This window comes from Punica granatum, chromosome 1, assembly GCF_007655135.1.
Source record: "Punica granatum isolate Tunisia-2019 chromosome 1, ASM765513v2, whole genome shotgun sequence".
NCBI lineage: Eukaryota > Viridiplantae > Streptophyta > Magnoliopsida > Myrtales > Lythraceae > Punica > Punica granatum.
The window spans coordinates 52,937,898-52,955,870 of NC_045127.1; the positions used below are offsets into that span (position 1 = coordinate 52,937,898).

The window sequence follows — 17,973 nt, forward strand, 5'->3', positions numbered from 1 at the left end:
TCCCCATGTAACTGAAAAGAAAAGGACACAAGAACAATCATTTTCACCGGGGTTTTGTTCTGAGTTCCTCAAAAGCCAAAGTTTTCAATGCTTAGGGAGAAGAAGAGCCATTGCTGATTCAGCTATGAGGAAAGTATTTTTGCAGCGGGGATAAGTAAAAGTTATTTTGTACGAATTGTAAATGTGAAGATAGCGTTATTTGCAGCACTGAATTGACATTCTCTATCTACAAGTTCTCCCATGACACCAACAGAGACCAAGACTGTGTCCAATTACTTGAGACATGTTTCATTTACGCTGCAAATAAAACCTCCGATGCTACCTTCGCTCCCCTTCCCGTTGCTATGTAGAGACCGATATGATGCATTAGTTCCTGTGGAGAGAATAAAAAGTATACAGGGAATCAGAAAGGAAGATGAAGCAGGAAAAGTAATAGAAACAGGAACAGAGTAGTGAGAGTCAGAGGCTAGTTTAATGAGCGTGGCACTTCCGATGTTCAACCTAATGGAACAGGGCAGATTGCTAGAAGTGATGGGGACAATCACGAAAGACCAGACCGTGTTAAATTGTACAAGTACAAGCATTAGGGTGAGTAGTCAATGAAGAAGCCCAATGAAGAAGCTTGACATCAAATCATTGTAAGAGATTAATGACCAAGAAATACCTGGGGATGCGCAATAAGATCCTTAGAAGCTTGGGCGACATGAACTGGGAGATCAAAAGTAGCGCAACCACGCGAGTATACAATCACATCTTCCAAAGGGGCAAGAATTCCACGATTTCTCGCAGAGAATGCTGAGCTTACGAAGTCAAGAACACATATATCAGTGCAGATTCCGACCACCAAAACCTTCAACCAAAAGGGACCGGTAAGTGGGGTGCCTAAGAAAACTACAAAATATATAAATGGATCCCTTTCCAGAGAAATACTAACTGATTTGATTTGATGACGCTGCACCCAATCAACAAATATATTGGAGCCATCCTTCTCAATGGAACCAATGAAGCCATCAATACAATCTTTGCGGCGAAGTGTGGCGTTCGGCTCGTTTTCTAGCCACTGCAGCTCTGTGGTTTCCAGAGGAGAGTGATGTCAGCAGACTTGTCACTAATGACAGCATTTTTATGTTAGTTGGTTGATTCATCGTGAGTTAACAGGAAAGTACCAGGCACAAGATTGGCTTCATCAGTTCCTATAATACAGTGGGGAGGATAAGGATGCTCGGGAATGTCTGGGTGATGGGTGTCGAGGAATGCAAACACAGGCATCTTCCTCTCGCAGAAGGCTCTGGCGAGTCTAACTGCCTCGGCAACCATTCCAGCAATCTGTTTATTGGGCTGCTTGGGAGCCTAACCGGTAGGACGAGAGACAAAACTATGAGTCCAACATAAACACCACGGCAACAAAAATTTCGAAACAACACGAAAAGTGAGGCTGAGAGAAAGTCCTTGCAACAACAATAGTTTGCAGGCTAATCATTCAAGGAACTATGAAGCACGGAGGTTCTGCAAATTCCAAATTGTTTGTTGGGTTCGCAGAATGAAGCAAGATCTAATTAAAAGGAGCTAGTTAGACCCTTCCATAAAAAAAGATATCCAAGATCTGAAACTCCGAAAACAACACGGAAAGAGCTTCGCCGGAGACGACATGGAGTCGCCGGAAGAACTGAGAAGGTTGTCATTCCAAGAAATGAGAAGGAGAAGAAGGCGTGAGAGTGTCGAAAGCATTACCAGATTGCCAGCACCGACCGTGCAAAAGCCGTTGACAACGTCGACAAGGACAAGGCCGGTCCGGACATCCCCGGACAGGACCAGAGGTTCTTGCTGCACGGGGAGCTGCTCCTTCAGCAAATCCACAGTCGGTGAAACCATCTCGTTGCTCCTCCTCATCCTCCTCCTCCCTCTTCCTCAATGAGGCTGAAAGTCACAGAGAAATAAAAAATCCAACACTGATGGAGGGAAGACCAACTGAGCCAAACCCAACAAATTTTCCAGCAGATTCTGAGAAAAGTTGGGACCTTTCTTTCTGGGTTCAATGAATATGTTATGAATATTTGTTAGTTTGGATCCTTTCCTACGCCCGACTTCTTCGCCCTCTCGAAATTGACTCCTCGACCTCCACAAAATCAAAAATCAATTCTGTCCACCAAAAACAGAAGAAAAGGAGAGATTCACTGCCATTTTCTGTGAAGAGACTACTTTGCAATTAAAAAGACTATTTCATGATTCGCCCAAAAAAAATAATAAAAAAGACTTTTTCATGAATAACCCGTGGAAGAAGCTGCCCCCTTTGACCTTGCATTCACTCTGTCACCACTGGCGTGTTTGTTAGCTCAAAGAAGATATAAAAGGAAGGTTTTTTAATTAAGAACATAGAAAAGGAAAGCTTTTTAATTTTAATTAATAAAAGGACTGAGATTTTCCATTTGTTCTGATCTGCTGGGTGTCTTCTTTGGCCAGGGCTCCGTTGCTTGCTTGTTTGTGTTGCTTGTCAGCTCGCGGGAACGAAACGGATTACACGAACAATCGGGAACTTTCGATGTTCTTTTTCCCTTCAATTTGCTGTGAAAACTCTTTTTTATTCTATAGCTCGCGGGTATATGTAAATGCGAATTTATATCTTGGGAGTTTGATGTCATTACACGAACACGAGATTTTTCAGACTCATCTAATCTTCCAGAGACATAGTATCAGATCGCTGGCTTTGCCAGTCCCGGATGAGGGAGCGCAGGATATGATTTGGAGTGAGGAACTTGTGGTCCAATCTCAAGTTAGTCATGGGGGACGTGCCGTGCCCCGTCCATAGCCATTCCTGTATAGCTTCTAGCTCGTACGAGAATCCATCTGCTGCTACGTGCGGATTCTTCATGATGTCCTGCTCCCCACATCATGCGCGTTGATCGGTAAGTATCTCATGATAGATATCAAAAGTAATGAAACCTCGGGTGGATTGACAGAATTCCGAATCAAACAGGAAGTTTGAAGTTATTTGATAGTTAGCTAAGGCGAAAGGAAAGAGCTGTACCCGAAATATTGGGCAAAGGAAACCGCTGGGGACACCCCTCAAGTCATCCGATCCGTGTAAGTTGCTGGTCTCTTCTGCAGTCATCCGAATTGCCAAATGTGCCTCTGCTTCTCTTCTCATCTCCCCGAGCTCCTCTATCACGGCGGCCATCCTGGAATCTCCGGGCCCATTGTTGCCGATCGATATAGATCTGATAGCTACTTCACCGAAGCGTTCCGCCAGACCCTCCGGCCATTCCCCGGCTCTCTCGTCTAGAACCCTTGCGAGAACACCCCAGTCCATTTCTCTTGCTTCCTCAAATAGCTCTGCCGGGTGGAGAATGCCTTAGTGATAATGTAAAAAAACCGATATCTGAAGACATCACTCAGAGTAATCTATAGGAAACCTTTCATCGCACATTACCTGCACAACTGCTTCCGGTTAGAAGATGCAGCATGACGAGCCCAAAAGCTTGAATATCCGATTTCACATCATTCTCACTGGCGCATTTCAGGAGCCCGAGACCACCGAGTTTCGCTATGAGGTTGTGGTCGAGGAGGATGTTCGATGGAGAGAGGCGCCCATGGATGATAGGCCTCGGCTTAGCTGAGTGAAGGAAGCCCAGACCTAAGCTGATCTCATGAGCAATTCGCAGGCGGTCGTGCCACATAAAATCTCTACTTCTCTTGCTTGATGAATTCAGTATGTCCTGTAAGCTACCATTATGCATGTACTCGAAGATAATGCATTTTAGCTCCCGGCAGAAGCCGACCATCGCGACCACATGCGGGTGTCTAATTTGGCTAAGTAATCTCACCTGTGAGAGAAAAGATGATCAATGTCAGTAAAATCCATTAACTGAGTTGGTGATGCCGACTTTTAATCTCAATACATATAACACCATATGAGATTTCTTTCATTACCTTCCTCTCAAAAGCCTCTAGTGCCAAATTGCAAATTTTAATCGCGGTCGTAGCATGGTCAATCCGTCCTCTATATATGTTTCTCTGATGTCTTGCTGATTTTATCCTCCGACGATCGGAGAAATTGTCGGTGGCCAACCTGATATTCTCTGTCGTGTACTCTCTATTTCCAAACTTGACTTCATTCAGCCCTGTGACCATTCCGATTGCATCTCTTTCTTTGCAGAACTCAATCCTGCGACGGAGCACATCCCTTTGTCGCCGCAACTCCTCGATCTCCCGCACCAGCTCCACTCTCATGAGCAATGCTTTCTCTAGACGGGCTTCACCTTGCGCTTTCGAGAGCATCGACATTCGGAGCTTGTTCGAGAGTTCGATCTGGACTTGTGCGAGCGAGTTCAGCCTCCTCTTGCTTTCAATGGTGTCTGTCACAACTTCTTGGAGCTGCTCTCTTTCCATTTCCAAGTCTTTTTGAAGGGAAGCTTGGCTTGATCTCTCTTCTTTTAGGCACGTTCCAAGGTCCTCAATCTGAAACAAGACAGTGAAACTCACCCTTCAGTTCATTCAAACAAAAAATGTAAAATTTGATTCAGTTCTAGTAGTTAAAGTTGTCTCAATGTTTTGAGACCTGCCTCAATGTGGATTCCTAACTTCGTTGGGTAAATGTAAACTAAAACGACTAAACAATGTGATAGGAATCAATGTGCTAAGGAACATACTACGCCATTAGCTTTCCAGATACTTCAGCAGAATACTAGGAATCAGATATCAAGGTAAACTGATACCTTACCTGTTGGTTGCATAAGCGAATTGCCCTTTCAGCTTTTAACCGGCCTTCTGCATGAATCTTAGCTTCTGTTAGCTTTCGTTCGATTGTCTGGTGGGCTTCCTCTATCCTCCTTTTGAGAGTTTCAATCTTATCCGCAGCACTCTGGTCGGAGTTCGAATTATTCCAACAAAAGTATATGACAATGTAACCAAGTCAGTCGAGAAGTAAAAATCTCATACCATATCAGAGTTAGGATCGTCCCGTGCTAGTGAAGCTGAATCAGTATGGTTGTTCTGCCCACTGCCGGTATCATCGTCACGGTTACTAACTTCATCGGCTTTTAAGGACAGCAATTGCTGGAAATAGCTCTCGATTTCTTGGACATGGTCTTCCCACTTGTTTGGAGTATCATCCAACTGATTCGTTGGCAGAGGGGCCCTGTAACTGTCAGGGAACATCATCTTTTCGAGCCAACCTTTGAAGCTACGCTTATCTCTCATCTTCGCTGTAATCATCATGCCTTGATCGTCCTCAGTGACGCCTTCGGCATCTTCTTCTCTGAGATGGACCAGCTTCCCTCCACACACTATGTACAGCTCACAGAATTCGGGCTTGTGGTGGTGAATGTAAAATGATCCCCTAATCACACCTCTAGATTTCCTGAGCATGGTACGTATTGGTTCATTCAGTGGAAATGAAAAAATGGTATCTGTTGAGAATTGTAATCGTGATGATTATTATTTGGAGATATATATACCGCGAGGATGAGGAGGAGGAGGCGGTGGCCTTGATGAAAGTAAGATCAAGGACCAGCTTTGTCATGTGGAGTCCAGAGATCAAGTCGACGAGGAGCTTGTAAATCGGCTCATCGTACTTTTCTATTTTTACGACTTCTGCCTTCACCTTCATACGATCACAAGTTGGAATGGTCGTAACTTACAGCTCTAATGCAGTACGAAAGGAAATAGAGAAGAAAAACGAAACAGTTCTACTGCCCGATAAATGTGTGACAGCGCATTTTTCATCTATTCTCATCCGGAATGAATTATGCGGAATGTACATAACAATGCAAGTATCCACATCCGGAATTCCAATAGCGGATGGAATATAGCGCACACACTAGTGAATGAAAACTTCATAAAGCAGAGAACGGAAAATCAGAAAAACGGAGATGTGACAATACGGGAAACTGACCTGGCCACAGAAAGCTATGTACTTGTGCAAGAGACTCTCAGTCTCATCCTGCAGTTGCTTCTTCAGGACTTCCACCATCTTGTCACTGACTGAACTTGCAGGAAATTTCCCAACTGAACGAAAAAAACTGTCATAAGATTCCTATCTCGAGCACTTATCAGTTAATAAGATCACGGTCATAAACCGCAGATAGATTCATCGGTCAAAGGATTGAAGACCGAGCGGCACGTGTCGAGTCCGGCTCCTAAGACTCACTTGCAGGGTTCCATGAGCTCGTGCAGCGTTCTCGGGCCCAGATAGTTTTGCTGGGAGCCCATCATCAGAAAAAGGAAATGCTATCTCTTTTCGCACTTACATGGGCCATAAACAAATTCATTGGAGACGTTGCGCACGACGTGTACAAGAACTACACCGCCGATCATCGGGTTGTCGGCGGGCAGCCATTTCCGAAGAGCCCACTCCAGGGTCTTGAAGCCTTCCTGCAGGTCGTTCCCAACAGCAACGTAGATCTTCTCCATTAACTCCCTCGCTGTTAATGATCGGCTAATTGGCCAGAGCTGCTGCTGACTTGCAACATAAGGCCATTTAAACGGCCTAACCTAAGTAAACCATGACAAGGACAGGTTCAAACACGACGGGGCGAAGTGTGAATAGGCCTTCGGGTAAAGAACGAAAAGGTTAAAGGGACTGCTGCTTGTTCCGATTTTTTCAAAGGTTTTTGTTGGAAATTTCTACAAAAAGTTGTTCATTAGCTGTTTGGTCGCACAAATAAATGATTACATGAATAAATAATTAATGGATTAATCAAATAGATAATCCTCCCTCTGATGTGGGATGGCAAAGAGACTTTGGAATTGGGTGTGGCAAAAATGGGGTCAAATACTGAAGTTTGTTTTCCGATGATTTTGATTGATGCTTTTTTTGACTTTTCTTTGGTGTCCTGTTTGATTTGCGATGGCCTCCCACACGCAACGCAATCAGGGGGGCTGGGAAGAGGAAGGAGACGTGATATGATACCAAGGCACATATAAGCCCCTCGCCGAACATAACAAAGCCGGAAAATTATCGTCTACTATCCGTACCAAAGTGTTAAATCATCGTGTCGCTCATCCTAACCGCTTCCTTTTATACGGGAAGTTCCAAAATGTTGCACACAGCGTGAACGAATTCAGACGACCAATTGTGAGAAAATGGGTCCAGCATTACACATCACAGAGAAAGACAGGCACAGCTCATTGATACTTCAGTAAGCCGTTCTGGTGGTGGAGGGTCCCCGAGAAGACTGGCATTATGCAGAAGGCGGACCGAGCTGAAGATATTTTTTATGCCGCAGATGATACGTCAAGTATAGTGACGAGCTTTCTTAAGGAAACATTAATCGCGTGAAGCGGGTTATAAATCTCCCAAGCGCTTTTGGCCTCTTGCTGCTTCTGCATCAATCGTGTCCCTACCACAATAAAAATCCTCGATCTACTAAAAAATTTCCAGGATATGAGCTATAGATACCACCGAATGACATCCGATGCCGTTAACAATTCACCAACAGAGTAAATGCAATCTGCTTGTTAAATCCAAACCGTTGAGAGTAACAGCGCCTTCTCCTTTTTCCCGAAAATGAACGGTATTCTTAAACACCACATCCACGACAAACACCAAAACCCCCTACACCCTCCCAAAAATTGGCTTATAATCATCCACTTCCTGCATTAGCAGATCCCTTGTGGGGAAATCTCTATATAGATAATAACAATAATCGACAAAGAGAAAATGAGGAAGAAGAAAAATAAAATCTTACACTGACAAATAAATCGGGATGGAGCTCGAGCTTCAGGTGCGCCCCCCCCAAAAAGAGAGGGAGCACTTCAATGTAGGATGATTCTTCGCATGGGCCGCAACCCTGCTGCTGTCGTATTATTATTCCCAATTCTTGCTTGCTCCTCATGACGTAGCCGACTGGTTTCTCTGCTTAGCCACGTAGATTTGCTTCACCCTTGAGGTGGAAGAAGAATAGCCTTTGTCCACGCCGAAGGAATGATTCCTTCCTCCCCCTTGGAATCCTGCTCCCCTTCGGTGGTAGTTGTTGCTATACACAGAAGAAGAGGAGGTAGAAGAGCCCCCGTAGTGCTGGGAATTCCTCGGACGGTTACTCAACGGAGCGGAGGCAGAGTTCCCGATCTGGTTATTATTGTTGTTTTGGGCTCCGGTGTTGCCAGAATCGGCACTCCTTTTTGAAGCAGCACCAACCTGTTTCGAAGGCCTGGAGGAAGAGGGACCCGAAGGATCCTCGAGTAGCCCGAGCTCATCGGGCAGCTGGGTCGCAGTCGAATCCGTGGTTGCAGCAATGGGGAAATCTCGACTGCCGTCGGCAGGCCGGTTGGTTGCTACTGATTGGTCCACAGGAGGCAGCGCATTGTTATTGTTGTTATTGGGATATTGAGGAGATAGGGGAAGGAGCATGCCTTCTGTTTGTTGCTGCATAGGCACTGACATTGCAACGGACTGAAGCGTCGAGGATGGAAGAGGAGACCACCGAGCATGGACCGGCACCTCAGCAGAAGACTGCAAAGGAAAAGTTCCAACTCAAAATCAGATGAGACGATAAAGGGGGGGAACCACATAAAGACAGAACCACCTAGATTAAGTTAATATCTTGTTTCGGAAGGTGCAATCATCTCATACAGAAGATATACAGAAGGATAAAACAAAAGCAGAGAAGACCGAGGTCAATGGAAGTCCACTGGTACATCACATCAAGGAGCGGGCCAGCCTGTTCGGATGCCCAGCTTTAAGAGTCTCTTCTATTTACGCTTCTGTATACAGTCTCTTCTGTTCGGATGCCCAACTTTGAATAAAATTTTGTACTGATAGAAAGGAAAAGCAAAAATACCATTTTGTACCCTACAGATATGCATGTCAATATTTATTGACTACAAGATAATGCCCGTGACACGCCGAGTAATAATCAAACAACAGGAGATATCTAGTTCCTAAAATTTATGGGACACATACACTCATCTCGCAGAGATGAGGAATAGTGAAGATCAGAGACACTTATTTTCACGTAATAATAAGAAAACAAGAGATAAATTTAATGTGCTCTATATATAACTTTTGCTAATTAACCATAAACATACTAACCGAGATCTGAAAGAATTAACACTGATTTAAATTCTTCACAAGAAGAATTAGCACGAACTTTACCATTCTTTCAGCAAACCTAAATTAGAAATATTAAATTCTGAACTTATTAAATCATGGATCTACAACTTCCATAACAGATTAGAACATCCACCACAGTGGGTGAGGATGACTTACAGACATGACATGAAATTGAGGAAGTTTCTTGAAAAGTCAGTCATTGATGAACTATCCAACAATCCATGGAAGTTCAAGAAACAAGACCAACTCTGATCCAGGACGGGGTGCGGTGAAGAAGTCCTTAAAAACCTTGGATTATAAAAGGAAAGGTTTTCCAACATCATGTTTCCTACAACTTGCAAAATCTACCTTGCCCTTGTAAATTGCGTTCCCCAACATCCTAATTTGACTCCAGTTTTGATTTGATTATATTCATTGTGTTTAGTTAATGCCTCCACTAAGGGAAGTTCTGGTTGATTTGCAGGTGGAAAACCCGACTAGTATCAACTATTCACCATCTCTCATCTCCAACAGCCTCAAGTTTTCAGTATCGCTATTTTAAGTTAAACGACAGGACTAGATTACTACCTGGAAAGGAGAGACATCAAACATAGGCAAAGGAGAAGCCATGGGCAGGAGAGGAGACCCAGGGGCAAGATGCTGGATCGGAGATGGCATGCTCATTGCATTCCGTTGTGCAGATACAACGTTCATGTTGTTCACATCCCCTTCTCCTAAAGTGGTGCAAGGTCCAGCCGGATTGTGTTTCCAGTCAGGTTGCTTTCCTGATGGGATAAATGTGGTGCCCATGAAACTCAAGCCAACTTGTCCAAACTGACCGACTGGCGCAAAATGGTTATAGACAACCATATGGGGTGGGGCTTGAACACCTGGTATCCCTCCAGGACCGATGAAAGGACCAGTAAACCCTGTGGGACCACCGTAAAATGAGTCCACACCAGAGTGGTGCCAGGTGGCATGCAGCCCTGAACTGGGTCCGCCACTCTTCTGTGCATGTGACTGGCCAGCTGCAGAAGAATCCTCATTCGGCCCAAATGCGAAGATTGGGCTCCCCATCATTGCATTCACATTCATATCATAGAAGGGAAAATGGGAAGGCGAGCCAGCGGGAAAATGCGAGAGCATCTGGCTTGAAGTGGCTTGTGGAGGTGTCAGCGGTGGCCACAAGGATATTGGAGGGGTGTCAACAGAAAGATCAGCTGGAAGAGAAACACTTAGAGGTTCTTCTGCTCTTGACTGATTTGCTGACGGCTGATCACCAGCGACACCTGCCAAATGTTGAATAAGACACTGACGGTTTAAGTACAGGGAAGATGAAGATAGTTCAGCATTCCAAGTCCAGAAGTAAAACCATATTCTTCCAAGCAATGCACGGAAGAAATCCTACTACCTGCTGCAATTCCATCTGCATTTGCTGCCCCATAAGATTTGGTATCTGAAACAGAAAGAGAGTGATTCCCGAGTCCATTCCCAATAATTTCGTCATTGCTGATGGCAGCAACAGCAACAGCTGAAGCAGCTGCTTCAGCTTCTGCCTCACAATCTTCCAAATGGGCATTGGACTCATCTGAGTTCTTCTCTTTCTCAAAGAAAAGACTGCAATTGTTCTCTTTTGGGGGGATTTTATGAGGAATTTGGATATCCGGTTGACATGGCCCTGGAGGCCCAATGCCATGTGAACCCAAATGGGTGCTCGGAGGGAGAACTGTTGGAGAGGTAACTGCACCTAGTAAGAACAACATGAATCCAATAAGAAGTTGGTAATTTACAAATTCGACTACAGTTGCCAAAGATTAATGCTCACCAAATTGTATTTTCTCCCCAGCAAGAAGGGAGTTTATTGGACTAGCTGCAGAGGAAAATTGCTTATCCTTTGACAACATCGAAGATGAAGATATAATGTGCTCACTGGAAGCAATGGTATGATCTCCAACTGAGATACGGGAATCAAAGTTTGCCGGCTTCATGGCTTCATCAAGTTGAGACTGTGTCAAGGCCATAACCTACCAGACACAGAGGTTAACTTTCAAATCAGTGGAAATGTCAAGTCTTCCCAGAATAAGAAAGCAAGCACCATAAACAGGACAATCTCTAAGGCCTTATTTGGCAAATGAGTAACTTTTTTAACTCTACTACACTTTAACCCCACTTATCTTCAATTCAACAACACAATTATTACTTTTTCCCTTTTTCTTCAATTTTTTTTATCTTACTACCATTCAATTCAATTTTTAATACTAAATTCTCTCAACTGTTCATTATTTTTTTTCACAATTCAATAACACAATCATTACTTTCTCTCAACTATTCATTACTTTTTTCCACTTTTTCCCATAATTCAATAACACAATCATTACAACCCCAAATAAATATAATTATTTATAGTTGGAATAGAGTGGAGTTAAACTCCACTCCATTCCCAAACAAAGCATAAGGCTTTTGCTTAAAGCACTTGTGTTCCCATGTAATGAGAACTAGTTCACCCACAAACTAATGTTCCAGAGTACACGTTGGGACGGTATATCAACAATGAAAAGAAGTACTTGATCCTAAGCTACAATGTAATGAGAACTAGCTCACCCAAACCCTAGATGGGAATAGAATATAACAACCAAAAAAAGTACTAGATACTAAGATTAAGCACACCTTCTGACAGAAACCAATACTATATAGCATCTAGGCCTTCAAGATTTAGGCTCATACAAGTATCCACGATCAAACTAAAACTGCACATACCGGCTGATTACTCCCAGGACTTGCCCACGTGTCCATAGATGTCTGGATATCGTCCACATTTTTGTCAGTGAATGCCAAACCAGGGCCTCCCACAAAGGTCTGACCAGTGCCAGATGCAAAAGGGAGGGAGCTGGTCTTGAGTGACCTGATAGCAAGAAAAGGATAACATCAAATATCTTCTGCCTCACATTATTTTACTACAATTACATATTCTTCGAGGAAAAAAGTGATAGTTCCGGACCTCAAATCAGCCGAGGCCTCACTTCTGGCAGGAGGGGTGCCAATTGGAGCCAATGGTTGCGATGACACAGTGGGATTAAAACCAGAAGAAACTTCAAAATCTGCAAGCTCGTGTCCTTCAGTGCCAGCAAAATCAGTTCGAATGCTACTTCTTGTCCCCTCACCTCTGGGAGCAGTTGTTTTCAAGCTGCCAGAAACACTAGTGTTGGACGAAGAACGAGATCTTCTAGATACCTAATAAAAAGCAACAAGAATTGTTAATCTACTACCTATAAAAACTCAGCATTCAATATACATCCAACCGATGAGCAACAAAACCTTGGAGACCCGAGACTTTGCCTTGATGTCTTTTTCTCGCTGCTCACGCTTATCATTTAGCATTTGCCTCTTTGACCTCACCTCAATGAAGTCATCTTCGTCGCTTGGAGCTTCTATTCCGGGTTGCTTGAAAACACGCACAACACCACTCTGCAGAGAATCCTCAACATCTTCTTCACGAGTGTCCCTCTTAGAGCTTCCTTCAATGGAACGTGACTGCTGAACCATCTGGGCTTTTATCAACGATTCCTTCCTAGAGCCCATCTCAGCCCCACCTCCAGAACCCAACTCTTGAATATTGCCTGAAACTGCTACCCTGCCTTCTGATTCTAAAGTGTGTTTGGAAGCTTTATTTGTTATGATAGCCTTCCTCGAACCACTCCTTGCAGGGCCAACAGCATTTCTTCCATTCATATTTGATTTATCACCCAGCCCCAAGTGATCCACTGAACCAAATACAGTAGATTGCCCCTTCTCACCATTATCTCGAATTCGAAACTCTGCTCTCTTGACCGTGCGACGCTGTCTCCTCTGATGTCCAGCACCATCCAACTGAGAAGCCTCAGAATCTGGAAAAGCCAGTTTTGTTGGAACATTTTTAACCTTAAAGACATAATGTTTCCCTCTGCTGTTGGTCATAGAGCCATGACCCTTCGAACCAGAAAAATCCTTCTCTTGTTTACCAGGCTGGGGTGGTGCCGTTCCCATCTGGGCCCGACCCTCCCATTCTTTTGAGCTCGACAAGGATTGAAAGTTCTTCGCAACGTCCTTGTTGCCCTCCTGCTCCTTTGCTTGGAATTTAGACATATTGTTGCCGTCCCCAATAGGATGCTCAATACGACCCTGTTGTATCATCACAAGGCTATCTCCTTTATCTCTGGCTGGAAACATATTTGCTTCTTTAGGCAGATTCCCTTGAGATAGATCTGAAGGCCTGGTAACAGTGCCTTGTTGAGAACCCCCCGAAATATTCAGTTTATCCAGATTCTGAGCAGAGGCAACGTCCCCAGACTGCATTGACACTGGTCCACCTGGATTCTTGCTTAAAGGGAAGTTTGCAGGGACACTTGGATGCAGAAAGGACATCGACTGAGTAGCTAATGGCACAACTCCAGGGGAAATAGGGGATGTATACCTCAGCTGTCCAAACTGGAAGAGTGGAGGCTGTGAAGGGTGGCCAAGTGATTGGGGATGCAAATGAAGAGGCATCTGAATAGAACCAATCTGTATTGCAGGAACTGGGGTTGGAATCAATGAAGGACCAGAGAACAGTCCAAACTGAAGCTTAACAGGTATTTCAGCCTGAGTTGGAAAAGCGGGTGGGGAGGGCATCAGAGTATGCCCAGCTGACTGAGAGGGTAAGCTAGCAGTACTAGATGGAGCAGCCTGATGGGCAGATAGAGCATGGCTCCTAGAATTATCATCTGTCTCATCATTGGCCTTAATAACTGCAGCTTGCAAGCCTGTCTCAGTTTCCTGCTGGTCAAGAGTCACTTGAGAAGAACCATCAGCATGTAAATGAGGTTGTGCATCCCTCTCAAATGATTCCTTCTCTTCTGCACTAACTGCTTGTGCAGGAAATGTACTGACCTCCTTCTGTGAGCTAATCTCTAACTCATTATCTGATATCCGTACTCCAACATCCTCATTAAACCCTAATAAGCTGTCCATCATATGGGCTGAAGCTTTATCCTCCAAATGCATGCCCTCGAATTCCTCAGAGAGATGGACATTCTCATCTTCTCCTTCCCGCACTTCATCTTCCCTATATCCCTCTTCATCTTCATCATATTCTTCTTGCTCCTGTAGTTCTGCACTGTTCTCCAAAGCCCACTCTCCATCATCAATGCCACTAGAAACAGAGCTTGTAACAGTCATGATATTTGCCTGCCCTGCTTTCCCTGTCATAAGGAAGTCCTCATCTTCTACGGCAGCAGATTTCACAGGATATTCCCCAGATTCATCCAAGTCATCATGAGAGAGATGAACAGGAGAATCAGGGGGGCTTGAAACAGATAGAGAGGACTGGGAATCACACCTTGGTGCTGTTTCTGGACCTGGCTTCGGTTCAACCACTGAGTCAACTGATTCCACTTCAACATTCTCTTGACGACCACTGCGATAATCCACCTGTATAGTGGGTTCTCTTCTTCCAGTACTATGGTATGGCACATCGCCTGTGAAACTCGAGGGCCCAGGTCGTTCAATTTCACCCCTATGAGTGTTCTTGTTGTTATTCGCGGAGGCCAGTGTTGGAGGAGGAGGAACTCGGGGCTGCCTCATAGAGTGCCTTGACCTCCCAAAAGAATAGGAACCATCTGCCTCAGGGTGGCGATAGTACTGCTCAGGGTACAAAGAATAAGCATTGGCATGAGGACGACCCTGTTCCCATGCGTCACCAAATTTATCAGCAAGATTCTCCGGAAATTCGGGATCAACATCAATGTTCCTGTTGAAAGGATCTCCATCAACAAGATTCCACCTCTGCCCTCTCATTTGAGAATAGGCATCCATCTGAAGCTCAGAGGCCCCCCCTTTACCATAGGTCTGGGACGTCCCAAATCCAGCTCCCCCATTGAACTCTTTCCTGGCAAATGATTTTCCTCCAAATGATGCATCGCGTCTGGGACCATAAAGGCTGCTCTCCTGTTCCGTCATGCCAAAGGTCGAGCTGTTGCCATTCTCAAACCGGTCCCTCCTCCATGTATTGGTAGGTTTTCCCCTATCTATCAAGATAGAAGAAGAGCTATCTCTAGACAAATTAGCAAATGGTCTATTAAAGCTAGACGAATCAGAAGATGCTGGAGTCGTGATCCTCTCTACCATTCTCTCAGTATCCTCCCAATCACCCCCATCTGACACGAAACTTTCTGTTTCTCTCAACCTAGAACTATCTTTTTCTTTAGGCAAGTCTGAGACTTTCTCATCTGCCAACGTTGTATCAGCCTGTCTTTTGGCAATCCTTTCCTCCAGCTCCAAAAGCTTCTGCTTCGCAGCCTGTTTTCTCCTTTCCTCCTCCATGACTATTCTACGCTTCTCCTCCTCCCTGACTATCCTCTGTTCTTCAGCTTTGCGAAAGGCTTCCAATCTTTCTTGTTCTGCTCTCCACGCAGCTTCCCGGGCTTCTTCTTCCAGCCTTCTCTGCATTTCTTCCTGCTCTCTAGCCAGCCTTGCTCTCTCCTCCTCCTCCCTGCGGGCTAGCTCCAAAGCTTTTTCTTGTTCTTCAATAATTCTCTGTCGTTCCTGCTCTTGCATCTTCTGAACTCTCTCCAGTTCAGCCTCAAACGACTCCCTCACAGGATCATGAAAATCAGTATCTTTAAGCACATCCTTTTTCCTTTTAACCACCCCCAAGATATTTCCAGAAACAGGATCCCAGCCATCACCAAAGTCCTTGAGGAAAGGGTCCTCTGCATATGGCTTCTCACTCTTCGAAATGAGACGTTTCTCTTTAGAATATTTGTTGGGCCCTATCTCATTGAAAGGAGGGACCTTAACGCCAATCGAAGCTTTGGACGTCAGATTGTTCTGGACACTATGATCACTGCCATAACGTTCCCTACTGTTGTTCCATGGCAGCTTCCCTCCTTGGCCATTCCTTCCAACATCATTCTGCACACCATCACGGAAGAGTGATTGGACATACCTATTGTCCTTTTTCATTTCCATGCCCCTACTGGACGGCCTGCCTGTAAACCCATTTCTGTCAGTCCCGGATTCATGCGTGCTGACATTATCTTTTGAAAGCGGGGAAGATGCTCTCCACAAGTTCCCTTCCCTACCTTCCCGGCTAGGCATTCGTACATCCCTGCCATGAGACTCTGCTTTAGGGACTTCAGTAGAACTAAATTTTGCAGTGTCACTGTCACGCAGAGCCCACCGGTCAAAAGAACTATGACCCGATTTGTGCGGTAAAAAGTTCGGTTTGGGTACGTCAAAATCTCCTTCCCAATAAGCCTCACTTCTTGCAAACCCGTTATCTTTGCCTCGGTCCATCAAACCATGACCAGTATCGCGCTCATCATCAGCCCAGTCAGACCTTGGATTCAAACGGACTAGCGGCAGTGGGCCTGCAAAGTAATCGTCTTGCTTTCTGCTCTGCTCAAGCATGCGAGAACTGCCCAAACTGAGATTATCACTCTCATTTTCATGGACCCCATTGGAAAAACCATAAGGAGATGACATCTGTTGAGGACGCATATCAACGTGAGAGCTCAAATTTGAGCCTTCCCTCGCCTCACTAGCTGCAGTCACCATTTCAGACGCCATTTGCTTCTGTTTGTAAATTGAACCATCTTTCAGCTTCTGCGAAGGACCAGAAGCAACTGGTAGAGTAGCTCTCAAAGAAGGAAAATCTTCACCTCTCAAGACCGGAGATTTCTCCACAGCCACATATCCAGCTCTAGCAATGCTCAACCGAACAGATGATCCTGCTCCCTTATTCGACAACCCATCAACCCCACCATCATGCATATCCTGATCTGAGACACCCTTCACAGGTAAACCTAAACCCTCCTTCTCCTGAAGAGTGACAGGCTTAGTCCATCTCATGCCAGATGAGCTGGGCCTCAACCCACTACCTGGAGCCCCGCCACCAGTGGGCCCACCCCCTCCTCCCAAAGAATCGAACTTTTCGTGCTCCTTCCGCAGTGATGGCAGATTCATGGGGGGCGGTACGGAAAGCTTTGGCCCAGCTTTCTGTGAGCTACGGGGCCGCGAAAGCACCACCATCCCTCCGCCTCCATGGTGGTGGCTATTAGGCGCCCGTGCAGTTCTCGAGGAATAAGAGCCCGAGTGGTGATGCTGTTGCTGCCCATAAGATTTGTTCAAATTCACAGACACGAACTTGTTCCCGACTCCAGGATTGGCCATATCCCGAGACAAATGCCGACGCGATCCCTGGCGGAGATCCGATTCCGCCAACACATCCAAATCCGCACCCCAATCCTAGTCCACCAATGAGAATCAGCTATGAATCAATAGATCCAACTCCGGAGCGATCCAATCACAGACCGACTGGAACGAAACTCCCTCCAGCCCTGCTCAACAGTAAACGCGAGATCAAAATCCCCGCGAACCACAATAGCCAAGAGCACTATCGATTCGAGAACGGACGAATCAAAAAGTAACGCTCCCAGCGTGTGCGAGGGGGCGCGGGAAGCTCGAGATTAGGGTTTCGCGGCAGAAGGATCACACAAGGAATGGAGAGACGTACCTCCGGAAACGTATGACGGCCGGCGGTGGGGCGGCGATGCGCCGGGGAAGTGAGCACAGGGGGGGCGAGGAAGCAGAGGAACAGAAGCCCTACTTCTCAGTCCAAAAACCAGAAAGAGAAAAAAAAGAAAGGAAAGAGAGAGGAGAGAGAAGAGAAGCGAGGGAGAACGGACGGGGGACGAAACGAAACACAATAAGCTTTGAGCATCATCAGAGTAAAATAAGGAAACGGGTTTCTCTGTTCTTCCGTTTTTCGTCCCCAATTTCTTTGTATTTCTAATTTGACCCACAATTTTTTTGTATGTTTTCTTAAATACCCCCACGTGAAAATCAATTGCTTTTGGCATTGTTTTGGTCTTGCTTATATAAAAGCTCCCCCCACCCTACAATATACTAGTACTACCCTTGATTATTAG

The 17,973-nt window shown here is 45.2% G+C and overlaps 3 protein-coding genes across 6 annotated transcripts; all 3 read right to left on the reverse strand.

Annotated features, from left to right (window-relative positions):
• Positions 1-37: 37 nt before the first annotated feature.
• On the reverse strand, positions 38-2,416 carry LOC116192861 (nicotinamidase 1). The gene is made up of 6 exons (XM_031521547.1): positions 2,019-2,416; positions 1,732-1,917; positions 1,167-1,350; positions 935-1,068; positions 665-850; positions 38-373 (listed from the first exon to the last, which is right to left on the reverse strand). Exons 2-6 carry the CDS (start codon positions 1,888-1,890, stop codon positions 293-295), a joined length of 744 nt encoding a protein of 247 aa, XP_031377407.1. The 5' UTR covers positions 1,891-1,917; positions 2,019-2,416; the 3' UTR covers positions 38-292.
• Positions 2,417-2,599: 183 nt separating this feature from the next.
• Positions 2,600-6,587, reverse strand: LOC116192860 (putative U-box domain-containing protein 50). The gene is made up of 9 exons (XM_031521546.1): positions 6,246-6,587; positions 5,891-6,003; positions 5,454-5,599; positions 4,936-5,356; positions 4,718-4,858; positions 3,928-4,455; positions 3,428-3,821; positions 3,026-3,330; positions 2,600-2,875 (listed from the first exon to the last, which is right to left on the reverse strand). Exons 1-9 carry the CDS (start codon positions 6,406-6,408, stop codon positions 2,669-2,671), a joined length of 2,418 nt encoding a protein of 805 aa, XP_031377406.1. The 5' UTR covers positions 6,409-6,587; the 3' UTR covers positions 2,600-2,668.
• An 831-nt stretch (positions 6,588-7,418) lies between these two features.
• LOC116192858 lies at positions 7,419-17,752 on the reverse strand. 4 transcript variants are annotated; one of them, XM_031521544.1, is made up of 8 exons: positions 17,559-17,752; positions 12,425-17,382; positions 12,027-12,259; positions 11,786-11,930; positions 10,854-11,052; positions 10,440-10,775; positions 9,617-10,317; positions 7,419-8,449 (listed from the first exon to the last, which is right to left on the reverse strand). In XM_031521544.1, the coding sequence occupies exons 2-8, from the start codon at positions 17,213-17,215 to the stop codon at positions 7,829-7,831; spliced, it is 7,026 nt and encodes a 2,341-aa protein (XP_031377404.1). In that variant the 5' UTR covers positions 17,216-17,382; positions 17,559-17,752; the 3' UTR covers positions 7,419-7,828. The 4 variants fall into 4 exon arrangements, with proteins under 4 accessions (XP_031377404.1, XP_031377403.1, XP_031377402.1 ...); XM_031521543.1 differs by having other exon boundaries at positions 12,365-17,382; XM_031521542.1 differs by having other exon boundaries at positions 10,440-10,769; positions 12,344-17,382.
• Between the last annotated feature and the right edge of the window lie 221 nt (positions 17,753-17,973).